Source organism: Lineus longissimus, chromosome 2 (genome assembly GCF_910592395.1).
Source record: "Lineus longissimus chromosome 2, tnLinLong1.2, whole genome shotgun sequence".
In the NCBI taxonomy this organism is placed as follows: Eukaryota; Metazoa; Nemertea; class Pilidiophora; order Heteronemertea; family Lineidae; genus Lineus; species Lineus longissimus.
Window position 1 is genome coordinate 2,786,974 of NC_088309.1, and position 15,133 is coordinate 2,802,106.

The 15,133-nt window shown below is 42.3% G+C and overlaps 2 protein-coding genes across 2 annotated transcripts; one reads left to right on the forward strand and one right to left on the reverse strand.

Moving 5' to 3' along the window:
• Positions 1 to 7,061: 7,061 nt before the first annotated feature.
• On the reverse strand, positions 7,062 to 10,945 carry LOC135501331 (glyoxalase domain-containing protein 4-like). Its single transcript, XM_064793393.1, has 10 exons — positions 10,721 to 10,945; positions 10,184 to 10,233; positions 9,798 to 9,918; positions 9,394 to 9,532; positions 9,099 to 9,149; positions 8,787 to 8,866; positions 8,526 to 8,612; positions 8,137 to 8,250; positions 7,803 to 7,889; positions 7,062 to 7,452 (listed from the first exon to the last, which is right to left on the reverse strand). The coding sequence occupies exons 1-10, from the start codon at positions 10,808 to 10,810 to the stop codon at positions 7,387 to 7,389; spliced, it is 885 nt and encodes a 294-aa protein (XP_064649463.1). The 5' UTR covers positions 10,811 to 10,945; the 3' UTR covers positions 7,062 to 7,386.
• A 44-nt stretch (positions 10,946 to 10,989) lies between these two features.
• Positions 10,990 to 14,997, forward strand: LOC135501314 (peroxisomal sarcosine oxidase-like). The gene is made up of 8 exons (XM_064793369.1): positions 10,990 to 11,129; positions 11,417 to 11,565; positions 11,903 to 12,119; positions 12,453 to 12,635; positions 12,864 to 13,019; positions 13,321 to 13,482; positions 14,259 to 14,334; positions 14,565 to 14,997. The coding sequence occupies exons 1-8, from the start codon at positions 11,025 to 11,027 to the stop codon at positions 14,687 to 14,689; spliced, it is 1,173 nt and encodes a 390-aa protein (XP_064649439.1). The 5' UTR covers positions 10,990 to 11,024; the 3' UTR covers positions 14,690 to 14,997.
• Positions 14,998 to 15,133: the final 136 nt, after the last annotated feature.

Below are 15,133 nucleotides of genomic sequence, written 5' to 3' on the forward strand. Positions count from 1 at the left end.
ATATCGTAAATTCAAATGGTATCTTATTGCGTTATTGTTCACCGTACTTGTATCTGATTCGATTACAGACCGATGACATATTAAGCTACCAAACATTTATGAAATCCCAATTCAAGGTTTTATCAAATGTCTCTGTTGACCAAAAGTCCTTTGGTAGTTCAGTTGACGGAATAAGTTCCATGTTGTCAATCAGCTCTATTCGACAGTTCTGTAGTAGGTCTAGCAAATCAAATGCATCATCTGGTTTCATTTCTTCAGCTGGGAGTTTGCTGGGCAAGGATGGTTGGTCTTCTCTGCCGAAATTTGATGCAATTTTCCTGAAAAATTCACCAGTTTTCATTGTTTTGTGTGGAAAGACTTTCTTCCCATTGGTTTTGGCAAATATGACTTATAGCTCAGAATTCTCTTTAAAACTTAAAACAATAACAGTAACTACAAACCTTTGCAAAACCGGTTTGAAAAGCTGTACGTCATCTTGTTGTATTGTTTCTTCTGTGGTATCTGGCATTGATGTTTTCAAGCTGTCTATATAACTTTCAAGTGGTCTTTTGTTGTAAATAACCTGAAGAAAAGCATAAGAGTGAAACTCATGATGGCATCCTTGGGTTAATTGGGTTTGTAAAAGTGGCATCCAAATCTCCAGCTCTCCAATTTGAGGTTGAACTTTCATTTGAAAACTATTGATTTATGTGCAGGGTTGTCTTGCCAAATATACCTTCTGATAGGCCATCTTCCGGTTTTGTGATGTACCTACAGCTGCCATGCACCAGGACATCGGAGTCTGGAATATCTCTCCTCCAGATAATTGTATCTGGCCATCTTTTTTCAAGGAAGCCCTGAATGTTTTTGTCTGAAATTTGAAATGAAAACAGTATCAGAACAGACCAGTGCGGTGACCAGTGGTCATCAAAAAAAGTTAGGAACTTGAACAAAGACCATACAAGAGGTCAAATGTTGTTGTTGATAACTGGAGTCGCTGTGCCTTTACCAACCTCGGTTACAATACTCAGCACATCCTTTCCAGGTTGAACGATGCCTTGATCCACAAGCTGCTTGAGTTTAGAGTCCTTGGCGGTCTTCTTGACTCTCTAAAAGAGGAATATATAGATGTTACTGCAATCTATTTCAAGTTTCATATCAGAGCATGCTGGTGATGTGGCAGTGTAAAATTCTTTCAGAGTCCACCCCAACTCACCTTCTTTTCTTTGACGACCTTCAGGGAAGAGTTCATCAGGCCAACCTGATAGCTCCTCGGTCTCTTCCTGCTCACCACACTGCTGTCATCAGAAGTCATACTCGGAGCCAGCGGTCTCTTGGAAAATCCAGGGAACTTGTACACTGGCTTTGGGAATGGTGGTGTGGCCTTACTTTGGACTTGTCTTCCAGTGGGTGGTTTGGCTGTCAAGACTGGGACTTCTCGAGTTGTATTTCCATCAGCTGGATTTGAAATCATTTGCCTTGAAGTTTCAAAGCCAGATTTCGGTTTCACCACATTGATAACTTTTGTGATGGGAGAAACAGTCACTGAAGACTCTGGTGTCCCAATTTGATTGATTTGAATTCCAGGTTGTGCTTGTGCCAGCTGCATTTTGCTGGTGTTCACCAATAGTCTATTTCCAGGGCCCAGCAAGCTCCAAGCAAAGGGTTGACTTGATGGAATCTTGATGAGACTCTGTGGCAGAGCCTGCCCGGTCGTTGGAGGTTTCAACTCATGAAGTCCACCACTAGCTGGCAAATTCAAGTCACTAGGTTTTGTAATGGTGCAAATGGGTGGGGATGTTTTCCTCTTGATAGAGTGATGTTGCTTCTTTGTGATTTGAACAGGGAGCAATGGTGCATCATTGGCAGCAGATGTGTGAGAAGATTTGGCACTTGTTGTCAAGGCAAGGGAACTCTTTGGTGGCACCGTGATTGCCACCTGATTTGGAACAACGCAATACGTGGAAGACAGATCGTCTTCCAGTTGTGACAGGTCTGATGGCACATGTGTTGAAACTTCTGTCTGTCTTTGGTTGTCTTCAACGAGGGCAGCAGGAGATAATACACTCAACTGTGCTCTTTGTAAAAGGGTACCTTTCGGGTCCTGTAAATTCCCACCAGCTTTGCATGATGCCAAAGAACCAGTACTATGTGATGATATTTGAGAACAACTGATACCTGAACTAAGGCTTTTGCTCATATCGTCACTGAAGCGTTTTTTCCCCAAGTCACTATTCATCAACATTTTCTTGTTGTCCTGCTCACTTTTAGTCTGGGCTGCCCCAATCTTTGAGACTATCTGCCTATGAATGATCATGAGTTGGAGCAATTTCTTCTGGCGTGCTGTCAGCATTGTCAGACGTTGCTTCAGGTCTGACTTCTTGTATTTCGAGGCAGATCCACCCTTTATTATCTGTGTCATCTCCTCTTTCTCCTCCTTGTTACTTCTCCCAATCTGATTAAGGGTCTTTGTAAATTGTCTTGTCTCTGATCGAAGTTGGGCTAAAAACAGAAAGAAGCATTTTGTAATTTCCAGTAAAATCATACTGATAGGAAAGCAGAATAGTATCAATTTATCAAAGTTAAGTGGGTTGTCCCTATTCCAGGGCACAACCAGGACTGACATGCATGCAGGTGGCTTGGGGATAGTTATGCTAACAAAATTGTTGAAACACAAGCAGTCAAGTCTTCTTTTTCTCAGAGGGGCCTTGTTTGAAGGAATATCCGCCTGTTCATGTAGCTCATGATGTTGGACCTACCGCTAGTTGTCTCAGAGGGCTCTTCTTGCAGTTTAGCAATTACCCATGTCTGCTTCCTTTCAATACTACTCATAGTCTCCATGTCTTTAGAATGTTTCTGGAAGTATGAAAGTAGTTGGTTTTTCAAAGGCATGTCCTTCATTTTACAGAATCCTTGGGTAAAATACCAAGCATTAACTTAATAGCAGCACTAAGAGACAAAAGTCACAATCAGACAATCACAACCAGCTCTGAGGGACAATCCTCCAATCGGATTCCATATCCGATCAGAATGAGGACTATTAACATCTTGACATGACAAGGACTTGCACACGGATGCACCAGGATATTTAGGCCTACCTGGAATAGGGCTTCCATGTTTATTATCTCCTTTGACTTTGGTGTGGTAAGGTCTCCCTTTCCTGTTGAATTATCTGCAGTTGACATCAGGCGATTACCACGACTACTAGAGCTTCTCTTTCCCTCAGCATTATCTTCTCCACTGGACTGCTTCAGTTGCTGCTTTAATGGAGGCACTGATAACTGTATAACTGCTGGTGGTCTTCCTGATAAAGGAACATCCTTCTTTTGTTTCCAGGTGGAGACAATTGGTATTAAAGGCTGCGACATCTGTGTATCATTGGTTGTCTCCTCCTTCATGTCCTTCCATTCAGTGGAGGACAACATTGGACTTTTCTCCTCATACCCCTCATGATCAGTTGGCCCTCTCTTGTCATCAAACATGCCAGTCCCTGTTCCACCAATCTGTGGAATCAACGGTTCAGACAAGTGTGTACTGCCAGTTCCGACAGAGACCGTCTCAACTTCAGCATCATTCGGCGCCTTGTGGCGGCCTATGATACTCTCCCAAGATGGTCTTTCCCACTTTACAGCCTTCACTTCATAACCACGTTCTGGGGGTTGTGTTTGGCTGTAGTCTGGACTCACTGGGACTGGAAATAGATAAAAGGATGAGACATACCTTTACAAATAAGGATGGATTTCTGCACTGTATGGTTGACAGTGGATTTGTCCTGATGAAACATACCCGACTGGATTGCCCTGGATTACTAGACTAAAGTCACTCTATTATAGCACAACCAAGGCTCAACAGAATTTTACAGAAGGCCAGTCTCATAAGGCGGACTCATATCTTACCTTGCCCTGTTCCATCCTGGTTGTTCGTTTGTGGGCTCTCAGCCTTATAAGGAGTAGAGAAAAAAGTGGTTGGATTTCTTGACTTTTGAGTAGCTGGTGCTGAATGAGCGAGGAGGGATATTGATTCATTGTCACTCTCTCCACTCTCACTTTGACTTTTGACCAGTCTTACTGGTCCTTGAATGGGAATCACAGGGGAAACAGCTGCCTTCGTTTCTTGAGATGGTAAACGGAACAATCTGGAAAGGAGATGTTATTTCTTTGGTACAATCTTGGAAATGCATCTTCCAATCTTCCACTGGCATCGACGAAAGGACAAACGACCATAACTTGTTTGTGGACTCTCAGCCAGACAAATAGGAATGGTAATGGTATCTCAACACATCAATAGCACTAGAGTAGATGAGATTGATACGTGGTTTCTCTTCAGTAACTTACTTTTTAAGGCCCTTGAATACTGCAGGCGACTCGATGTAACTTGAATTACCGTATTCTGATTCTGGGACAATGGTCTCCACATCATCATCATCCATGGTGTCATGGCTTGTAGAGGCTCACTGAATTTGAAATAAACAGATGATGACAATTTCATGGCCACTAGTGGCAATAAAAATACGAATGGATCTTGCCCCCAACGCCGGCATCTCTCATCATGCATTGTTTGGGACTTCTAACTGAGGTGAGGAGGACACCTCACTCTTCAGTGCTGTTGTCTCCCCTGCACTGAAAATCACAGTCCCAGATATGACATTGACAACCAACAAACATTACCAAAGTCAAGGAAGTCCAAAACCGGGCCGGGAAAAGCCAATGCCGTGAATGAAGCCAATCATTAAGCAAAAGTCTGTCGACATCCACAAGCAATGCAATGCCACATGCTCATGCCCATGGTCCATGATCTCCATGGCATGGGTCCATGCATGGGCATGGCCATGCCTATCTCATATCGCAAACATGCTAACGAGGATAGCCTACACAGACAATGATTGGAGTAAACCGCGAAAGACGGCTGTAACAGTAAGGACTTACATTAGATTGAAAAATAAGATTCAGCATGTGTGATCATTCATTCATGTATGTCATGTCATGTTCAACACGTGTTGAAGTCTCATGAACTTTGAATTTGGCGCTTGAGAAACTTTTTTAGTTTTGAAAACATAATTATTTTGATCATTTCCATATTGCCCGTGGTAGAACAACCGTCGTCCGGACAGGCCAAAGCTGTCTTCCCGGGAGCACCGTACTAGGGACTGTGAAATAGGAGCTCTCCCAGCGGCAGGACGGTCCTGACCTTGTCCCTGGTACATGAGCTACTTCAAGTAGGCTTCCTTGTGCCGTCCCTTCGGTCTGGAGGTTTGGCGTGTCTTTAAGAGTGATGGAATTGGAAGCTCTACAAATGGCAGGGGTCCTGATATGTGGTCCCAGGTACACATAAGGAACCTCAGCTGGTGCAAGACGTACTTCAAGTACGCTACTTGAGTTGTCTCTATGGCCAGGTCGGGCCTGTCTTTAAGAGCACAGTAAGATAGCTGATAGAGGCAGAAGGATCTGGATGTTGTCAGAGGTGCATGACAGGCAGGATGTACCCTCCACAAGGAGGCTACTTGTCTCTATGGCCAGGTCGGGCCTGTCTTTAAGAGCACAGTAAGATAGCTGATAGAGGCAGAAGGATCTGGATGTTGTCAGAGGTGCATGACAGGCAGGATGTACCCTCCACAAGGAGGCTACTTGTCTCTATGGCCAGGTCGGGCCTGTCTTTAAGAGCACAGTAAGATAGCTGATAGAGGCAAAAGGATCTGGATGTTGTCAGAGGTGCATGACAGGCAGGATGTACCCTCCACAAGGAGGCTACTTGTCTCTATGGCCAGGTCGGGCCTCAGTGTCTTCAAGAGCATAGTCAGATAGCTGCTAGAGGCAGAATGGTCTGGATGTTGTCAGAGGTGCATGACAGGCAGGATGTACCCTCCACAAGGAGGCTACTTGTCTCTATGGCCAGGTCGGGCCTCAGTGTCTTCAAGAGCACAGTCAGATAGCTGATAGAGGCAGAAGGATCTGGATGTTGTCAGAGGTGCATGACAGGCAGGATGTACCCTCCACAAGGAGGCTACTTGTCTCTATGGCCAGGTTGGGCCTCAGTGTCTTCAAGAGCATAGTCAGATAGCTGCTAGAGGCAGAATGGTCTGGATGTTATCAGAGGTGCATGACAGGCAGGATGTACCCTCCACAAGGAGGCTACTTGTCTCTATGGCCAGGTCGGGCCTCAGTGTCTTCAAGAGCACAGTCAGATAGCTGCTAGAGGCAGAATGGTCTGGATGTTGTCAGAGGTGCATGACAGGCAGGATGTACCCTCCACAAGGAGGCTACTTGAGTTGTCTCTATGGCCAGGTCGGGCCTGTCTTCAAGAGCACAGTCAGATAGCTGCTAGAGGCAGAAGGGTCTGGATGTCGTTAGAGGTGCATGACAGGCAGGATGTACCCTCCACAAGGAGGCTACTTGAGTTGTTTCTATGGCCTGGTTGCATTGGCCTTTCATCAAGTGCACAGTGAGATAGCTGCTAGAGGCAGAAGGGTCTGGATGTTGTCAGAAGTGCATGACAGGCAGGTTGTACCCTTCACAGGAGGCTAATTGAGTCTCTATGGCCAGTTTGCATTGGCCTTTCATCAAGAACACTGCGAGACAGAACAGAAGCTCGAAAAATAGCCGAATAGTCCTGATGTTCCAGGTATCAGATACCACCGCTGGTACAGGAGATACTTGGCTGGGCCTGTCCAAGAGCAAATACAGCGAGATAAAAGCTGTACTGAAGGCAGGGTGGTCCAGACGGAGATTTGTTACAACTGCACAAGTTATTACGAGACATCTTGACATGTCACTTTCTATCCTGAAGAAGTTATGCACGTCACATCCACACCTCAGCAATAACGAACTTACCCGAAATGCCACATACTGTGAGGAACTAAGAAACGTCACAACATGTCCTCGACTGGAAAAGACATAATGACAAGTCACAACCAGAGAGGCGATAGCAATACGTCCAGGAGCAGCAATCAAAGATGACAATTCCATTGTGCCGGCAGTTCAACTGGCATGACCAGAAGATAATGGAGACCATTATTTTCATATCTCCTGCAGATGCAAGAGACTTGGAAACTGATGATGTTCTCAAATAAAGGGAATAAGTCAGACTTGTGATCATATTTTGTTTATTGATATACATTAGTCTGGCCAAGAGATCATCACATCTTAATTACCATTGCCTTGTCAATAAAATGAATTGAAATAACAACCCAGCACCACCAACACCATTGAGAAATCTGCTTGCTGGTCCCCCTCCCAACAGAACTGTGTCACTACCATTTCAGAACTGAGCATGAATGCATCAACACCACAAGTATTACATCATGGGCCCTATGATAAGGTGCCAGTATTTTGATTATCCTTGAATGCTTTCCTGTAACACTGTAGTTCCATGACTAGTAGATCGCAAATCAGTCTTTATTATGAAAAGCCTCTATGCCTCCTGTTTAGCCTGTCCTTTTTGGGCAAACCATTCGTCACTTTTATCAGCTGCAAGGGCCTGAAATCACAATAAGATCAAAATATGAAAGCAACTGGAGAATTGACAGATATCATTTTGGTGTAAAATATTTTGTAATCACAGCAGATTCAAAAGTTCATCCTCATCAGCATTGCAGGGCCAAAATAGGAGACAATTAATGCTTTTGATATAGTCGAAATGGAATCTCTGCATGTTGTGCTAAAGTCACAACCAACTCTTTCTCTAGTCACAACCAGCTTTATAATCTATGGTCACAACCAGCTTATTCGATACCTGCTACTACACGTAGCTCATTCTAGTGTCAACTGTCCCCAGGGGAAACACCACAGTTGCCAGAAGACAACATATCACTACCAACTCACACCTACCTTATCTAAGAGTTCATCAGCAGCAGGATCCACCTGACTGAGCTCACGGAATGCTTCATCCCCAACAAAACATATCTCATGGCCATCCTGTCAAAAAATAAATCAATTAGTGTCTTAACAGTTTTAGTTTTGGCTTACATCAATGACAGTACAGGTTATCTTAGAGGGAATCTTCGGACTTGACAGTTTATCCAACTCTAGTCTATCCTGAAACCTTTCAGTTGAACTCAATGACCTACTCAGATGAGCTGCTCAATCAGTTTATCTAACTTTACTTGGAACACCACTTGACTTGGCATAAAACTGAAATGTACATGTAGTTGATTATACATACCGGATCTGCTAGAATGACCACTTCCACAGTAGCTTTCCCAGGGGTATCTAAACTGACTAGAGGCATAATGATTGTGTTCCCACTCTCTTTCATAGCCTTCTCAATACTGGGAAGCTGAAGATATAACAGAATTGAAATTTAACCAACTTTTGGGCAAATTGGAGACATTCATGTCGAGGCAAAAGGGGTGGTCAGATATGGCTTCAGTCATGCAGGACTAAGCATGATTGTCTTCACAGAAATGGGAGGCATTGCAATCCAAATGGCACTTAGTTTTGTTGATTTAAGAATGAAAAATTACCTCAACTGGTTCCGAAGGACATGATATCATTGAGAAATGCTTGCTAAAACGCTACCTAGTATCTCACACACCAAATGAACACACTTACCTCTTCTCTCGGGCAAGCAAAGGCGATTCTTCCAAACGCTTTGGCATGGTCCACAGGCCCTTTGATGTCAAACAGCTCTAATTTGCACTGAAATAGAGATGGATTAACATACACTTTTTAAGTACAGTCATTTTGTCCATCACTATCAAATGCAAAGCTTAATGACCATCACTAGTTTCTGCTTAACAGACATTACCGCGTGTTAGATCTCAAAATTGCAAAAAGTTTCTCATAGCACCTGTAAATTGAATTGATCCATACCTGTGAGTCTGAATACCCCAATGTGACTGAGTTTTCCTTTTGATCATAAATTTTCATCCCAAGAAGACCATTCCAGTATGCTGAAAAGAGTATAAACTTTTAAAAATGATAAATATCAATCTGCATTGTGGCATATTGGCCACAGTCGTGGCACTATCTCTAAATTGAATGAACTGATAATTCTAACATAGTTGATGTTTATCAGATGTTGACACCAATTTTCCTGTGATTGCCCTATATATCTGTACATACACTTTCATATGGCACTCAACAAAGGTTACACTGTGAGAGAGAAAGCCGGTCAAGTCATACCTATGGATCTTTTGAGATCTGAGCAAGCCAAAGACACCATCTTGACAGGATCTGAAATAAGAGGCACTCTCGTTTGATACAGGGTTATTGGAAAAAGGACTTATTGTTCTTGTTAAAGACAGCCAGAGGACACTGGTTGGATATCTGACTAGAATTAACTCTTGAGAAGAACCAATACTAGAAACTTTTGCTGCTGAAAAGTACTTATTTTGGATGAAATATTCTTCGAAATGTGCATCAAATCAAATTTTATACTGAAAGAGAAAACTCTACAATATGCAAGAAGTATATTTACCTCCAGCCGAGTTTTCCGGATGCAGGACATATCTGTAACCACCAGGTGCTTCCACTGTGTAAACACCACCTTCCTCTGTCGCTGGCCACTTCCCAGCTTTCACATTTTCTATGGCTTGTTTACTGTGTACTGTTAAACCCTACAAGGACAGCCAATATTTCAAAATGCTGAACTAAATGGTGAAATAGTTTTTGTTATTGCATTATTTTTTGGACGATCAAGTGTCTTTGACAGCTAGTATAACCTCAGTTATAAAAGATAACAAAGTTTATACATATGAAATCAGCGAAGTTAAGAACAAGTTAACAGTTTGTAACTGTCAGTTGTTGCAGGGTCTTTCAATTTACCCAGTTTAGCAGCTGAATTACTGAATCAAGAATACATAACAAGTCCTGATGACCTACTCTAAAATCGGTTCCAAGCTTGTAGCTTCCCAAGCCGTAATTGTAAGTCAACTCCACAACAAAATGGTCGTCCTCTGCTCCATAGCCTACCATGGATTTACTCCATTTGCCATCATAAGGTCTGCAAATAAACAGTAAGGACATTTGATTGGAATCACTTCAGCCAGCCAATTTGATATCTGTTCTGATCCACGACATAATTTCTTTATTTCAATGCCTTCCCTGAACCGAGGGAAGTTTCAATGCTTATCTTCAGTCCTGTAAGTCAACTGCAAATCAAATATCAGGGAATCTCGCCTTCAGGCAGTCAACTAAGTCCATGAGATACGAAATTCATCAAGTGGCTGCACTGCTAATTTTAAAAACAGACTCATTAACTCTCTCACCCATTGCAACTTGCTTTACATCCTTCTTCAAACTCTTCATGTCTCAGGAACTGCAATAACATGAAACAATAACATGCTTAATTCGATAGTTTTATATATGTTTACTGAAATTATCTAGACCTTCAAGTACAGCTCCTATCACTTTCAATACCTAAATACAATAGCAGTGCCGAGTCAAAGTCCTCAAAGGAGTACAGTGGTTTTGATAAAGAGAGAGACCAGAGCCCCATATGGCAGTACACAGGGCATAACAATGGCAGAAAGAGGGAGCCAAAACAAAACCAATGTGTACACTCAGAACAAGTCAAAAGAAGGAGGCCTAAGCCGAGATCAAACAATGTCACTAAGAGAAAACGTGGCGACCCTTGTTTCTTGGTGAAATGCTTGAATTGTCAGCACCAAAACAAACGTTTTTGAAATTGTGTACATGTATTTTGATACACACTGTGAGTCTGTAGTGCATTATGTACACCACCAGTAAACAATGTATTCTCTTAGTGAACTTCTTGACTCCCCATTTTCAACGACCGAATATACCTTCATTCCTAAAATGTCACGATAAAACTTTGCTGTTAAATTACGGTCGCCAACTTTAAAAACAAAATGCAATGCTCTGCGCGAAGTCATGGTGATTGTGATTGGTGTAAATGAGTCCTTTTTCGAGACGAAATTTTCAGAAAGAGCCCAGCACAGCAACGACCTCTATCGACAGACTTACCTTTGGTACTTCTGTCATACAACTTCCACTTCCTGCTTCTTCATTTTCTGTCACGTCATTTTGACTTTTCTTAATTTTTTGACATAGGACATTTTTTTCAACGAATTTCTTCTTTAAAACGCTATGACAGAGATTTTTGACTGTCTTGTGATTGGTGCTGGCATAGAAGGCTCTTGCACAGCTTTTCAATTAGCAAGAAATGGCTTTAAAACGTTGCTTGTTGAGCAGGTAGGTAGGTTAGACAACATAACATATGTCAGATCCCCTGGCCCTGGCCCTAGGCCCTGCTGCTGCTGTCAGTGCTGGCCCAAGCCTAGTCAAGCTGGTGTCTTGGTTAGTTACATGAATTCATGATAAACATCATTAAATCACAACCTCTCCTAACTATGATATAGTCTCCAGACGGTTCCTAGGCAGGAGACCCGTGGCATGGCATACCATAGGCTACGGGCATAGGAAGACTGTTCTTGGACTTCAGGCTTTACATTTCAAGTGACAACACCATTCCTTTTCAGTTTTACCTGCCACACACAAGGGGGAGCAGTCATGGCCACTCCCGTATCATAAGGAAGGCATATGATAAGGAGATCTACACAAACATGATGAAGGAGGCATATAGTTGGTGGGAAAGTATTGAACGCCAAGTCGGAAAGCCAATGCTCAGGTATAAGAGTTTGCTTCTTGCTTCAAAGGAATGCATAAAGTCAGGAATTTTGTTGACATAATGAACAGTCCTGTTGTCCATATTACGAGTGACTATCATGGTTGTCAGCACCATATGCCAGCCTTGAGAGTGGAGTATACTTGGCTTATTGAGGTTGATTGTAGGATGCTTTAAGGACCCCGGGCCGTGTGCAGTTGTCCCCGTCATAAAGACCAAACAACTAAATATAAATGCATTGGCATTAATTTGCGTTTTGAGTAGACTTTTGGATAAATCCCTTAAGCTCCCTTTGCACTGCAAAATGTGTTCCTGTACCCTGTGAATATTATCTTTTCAGGAAATGTGGATTGGTCTACTGTGGTGACAAAGATATACCAGAAATGAAGAACCTGCCAAATCTTCTGACCAAATACGGGGTCACACACAAGGTGTATCAGAATGCCAGGGAACTTAGTCAAGATTACCCAATGTTTCAATTCGGGGACAGTTTAGCTTTTGTTTTGGAGAAAGAGGCTGGCATGCTAAGGTCTGATAACTGTCTTGCCGGTGTCCAGGTACCGTTTCTCAACTACTTCATTCTTAAAGAAAATAATTTCTCCCCTCGCGCTCATGCAAAGTTTGATTAAAGATCGTTTTCCTAAAGTCTTAACTAACCAGATTATGACAAGAGTAAAACACAACAATGACATTTTCATATTTTGGTGATAGTCTAATGGACTACTTATTGATTGATTTTGTTATCATAATTGGGTCATCGACAAATCTCCACTTGGCATGTCAGTCAAAACTGGATTAAGCTGGTGTAGACCCAGATTTTGATTCCAGCTGACTGCCACTGGTCAACTGCCTCTCCATATTATAATCACTTTCCTATTTGTCATTTTTAGAAACTTTTTGTGAAGTTTGGTGGAAAGATCAATGACGGTACTAAAGTTGTTGAGATTATCCCAGGCCAGGTGGTGACAGTCAGGACGACCAATGGCTCCTATAAAGCAAAGAGTTTAGTCATTTGTGCAGGTCCTTGGGCAGGACAGCTATTGAAACCGCTTGGGCTTCATCTCCCCCTCAAGGTGATTATAGCAGAGGTTTAGGACATCACTTTTGAAGTTTAAAAGGCTAATGAGAACAATCTTAGGACACTTGACACTTCTTCAGGTGTGAGAAATATTTCATCAACTTCCAGTAGTCAGTAACTTTCCTGAAATCCTTTCAATCAAGTGCCTTTGGTCAAGAGAAACAGTTATGACCTAATTCACAATAAGACAATAGGAATGACAACATTGTCATCTAATTTTCAGCCGATAGCTGTAAATGTTGTTTATTGGAGGGAGAATTTGCACGGTATAGCTTCTGCTGATAAGAACCCCACATTCGTCATTAATGGTGACGAAGAATCTGAGCTTTCAGAACACTTTTACGGTCTGCCTGCAGATGAATATCCAAACCATTACAAAGTAAGTTTACCAAGAGAATGTGACAGGTGTATGTCACAGCCAGGTGAGCACAGCAATATCAAAGATCCTACAGCTTCATTTTTCTGCTGTCTCGAGATGAACAAACATTCTTGATTAACCCTCAAGCACCACTGGGGTGTTAGCATGGACCCTCCTACAGCAAGGAGGCTAGGATGGAGATTGGACTACAAGATCCTTCCTCCTTACAGGCTTTTGGAGGATTTCGTAGTTAAAAAACCCTCAAAATTCTCAGATTGTCAGAAAGATTAACGGTCCAAATAGTCATCCTCATCTCTTTCAGTTCTGCTATCATAGTGGTCCTGTAGTTGATCCTGATGACCGAGATGCAGACAAACACAGGAGTATCAATGACATGATCTTGAAGGATATGATCAGATTTGTCAATGCTCATTTTCCAACCCTGGAACCCAAGCCAAGTATTGTAGAGAGATGCATGTACACTGTAAGTATTGGACATTCTAGTGTTGTATTTGCACAGGTTACAAAAGTAAGAAGTCCTGAATTTGCCTTCTAACGTCCCGATCCTTTATTCTAACACTGCTTCACAAAATTATACACACCAAAGTCATAATTGATAAAATAGTTCGTCGGGATGACGATTCGTGCACGTGATTAGAAATACTCGGGAGACTGGAATAACTCTCTCTCTCGCTCTCTCTCCTAACTCTCTCTCTCTCTCTCTCTCTCTGCCGAGAGCGTGCGGACAGCTGTTTAGTATTCACGCGCAGCTTTGTCTGCACCAATCAGGGGGCAACGTTGATGCGTCTCCATGCTGACGTAATTGATCACGTAATTGATCACGCTGGGGAGAATGGAGGATTAAAAGTAGACCGTGGGAATTTTCCACGATTATCCACAGGTATCTTATCTGAACCCAATTCCAATAATCCCGCACACTTAATTCCAAGAATTACACATTACAGTGCTACTCATAAGAAAGGCTTTACAATTACTATACAACACTAGCACTTACATGAGGTGGTGATCGTTATCATTTTTTGGTTTTGGTTAGTGTTAGCCAGCAGTGGGAGGGGTCTATCACATGCTGCTTTTGTTTCCGACTTCGATCAGGAGTCTATTGCTTCACTGGTGGGTCCCAAGAGAAGGTCTCAGTTTAACATTTCATGCAGAAGATGTGGCCATCGAAGTAAGGTGACTTACCCAAGGCCAGGAACAATTTGACACTGTTTGCATTTCATCTCATCTGTCCTGTTTCAGAACACACCGGATTCAGACTTCATCCTTGACACACATCCTCATTGGAAAAACATAGTGATTGGTGCTGGCTTTTCAGGTAAATGGACCAATCTGGACAAGTATTTTCCTATTCTTTGAGTACACAAGCCATTGTTTCGATGATGAAATTTGTCTTTGTTTGAAGGTGTTTCCTCTCTCCAGCTGGTCCTGAAAAAAGTAAACCAAAGGTAAATTTCCTTTTGTGTAAAGACGTTATACGATACATCATCCACCATTTAAGAGCTTCTTGATGATTATTCATGCTTTACAACTATCATATCATTTCAGGTCATGGTTTCAAGATGGCGCCAGTAGTGGGGAAAGTACTGATGGAGCTCGCCGTTGGTCGTCAACCTTCTTATGACTTGTCCACATTTGCGATTAGAAGATTCGACTCCAAAGCGAAGCTTTAATCAAAGGTGTTGTAGTTGTTGACTTTTGCCACTATTTTTTGATTCGTCGAAACAATTTTACTCAGCACTCTTTTGTTGTTTCGGCTCATGCCTTTTACTGCGGATGCGCGCCAACCAAAATCATAAAGACCGCTGTGCGGCATATTGACCCAATTGTATTCCTGAATATGTGCTCTTGATTAAGATGGATGACAAATGTCAGGTTTCAAAAGTTTTGTACAGTTCAAAGCAACTAACATTTCATTTTCTTTCCAATGACATTTGAAGAACATGCGATGGGATATGTGAATAAATACCAATTTTAGTTACATCGGTTGTTTCTTCTCTTTATGTTCAACAATGTAACCCAGAAAATTCTCGAGACACCCTCTCATGCACTTGGGATAGACATATATCAGTGTTGGCTTCTGAAGTTTAGCAATTAGGCTTTTTCTGTTCTGCTGC

Excerpts from the sequence above, each read along its gene's own strand:
- LOC135501331 (XM_064793393.1), bottom strand. The coding sequence starts at position 10,810 with ATGACTTCGCGCAGAGCATTGCATTTTGTTTTTAAAGTTGGCGACCGT. Across the intron at positions 8,613-8,786 it reads TGGGGTATTCAGACTCACAG|TGCAAATTAGAGCTGTTTGA; the intron begins GTATGGATCAAT and ends TCTCTATTTCAG. Across the intron at positions 7,890-8,136 it reads TGGTCATTCTAGCAGATCCG|GATGGCCATGAGATATGTTT; the intron begins GTATGTATAATC and ends ATTTTTTGACAG.
- LOC135501314 (XM_064793369.1), top strand. The coding sequence starts at position 11,025 with ATGACAGAGATTTTTGACTGTCTTGTGATTGGTGCTGGCATAGAAGGC. Across the intron at positions 13,020-13,320 it reads AATATCCAAACCATTACAAA|TTCTGCTATCATAGTGGTCC; the intron begins GTAAGTTTACCA and ends CATCTCTTTCAG. Across the intron at positions 14,335-14,564 it reads GATTGGTGCTGGCTTTTCAG|GTCATGGTTTCAAGATGGCG; the intron begins GTAAATGGACCA and ends ATATCATTTCAG.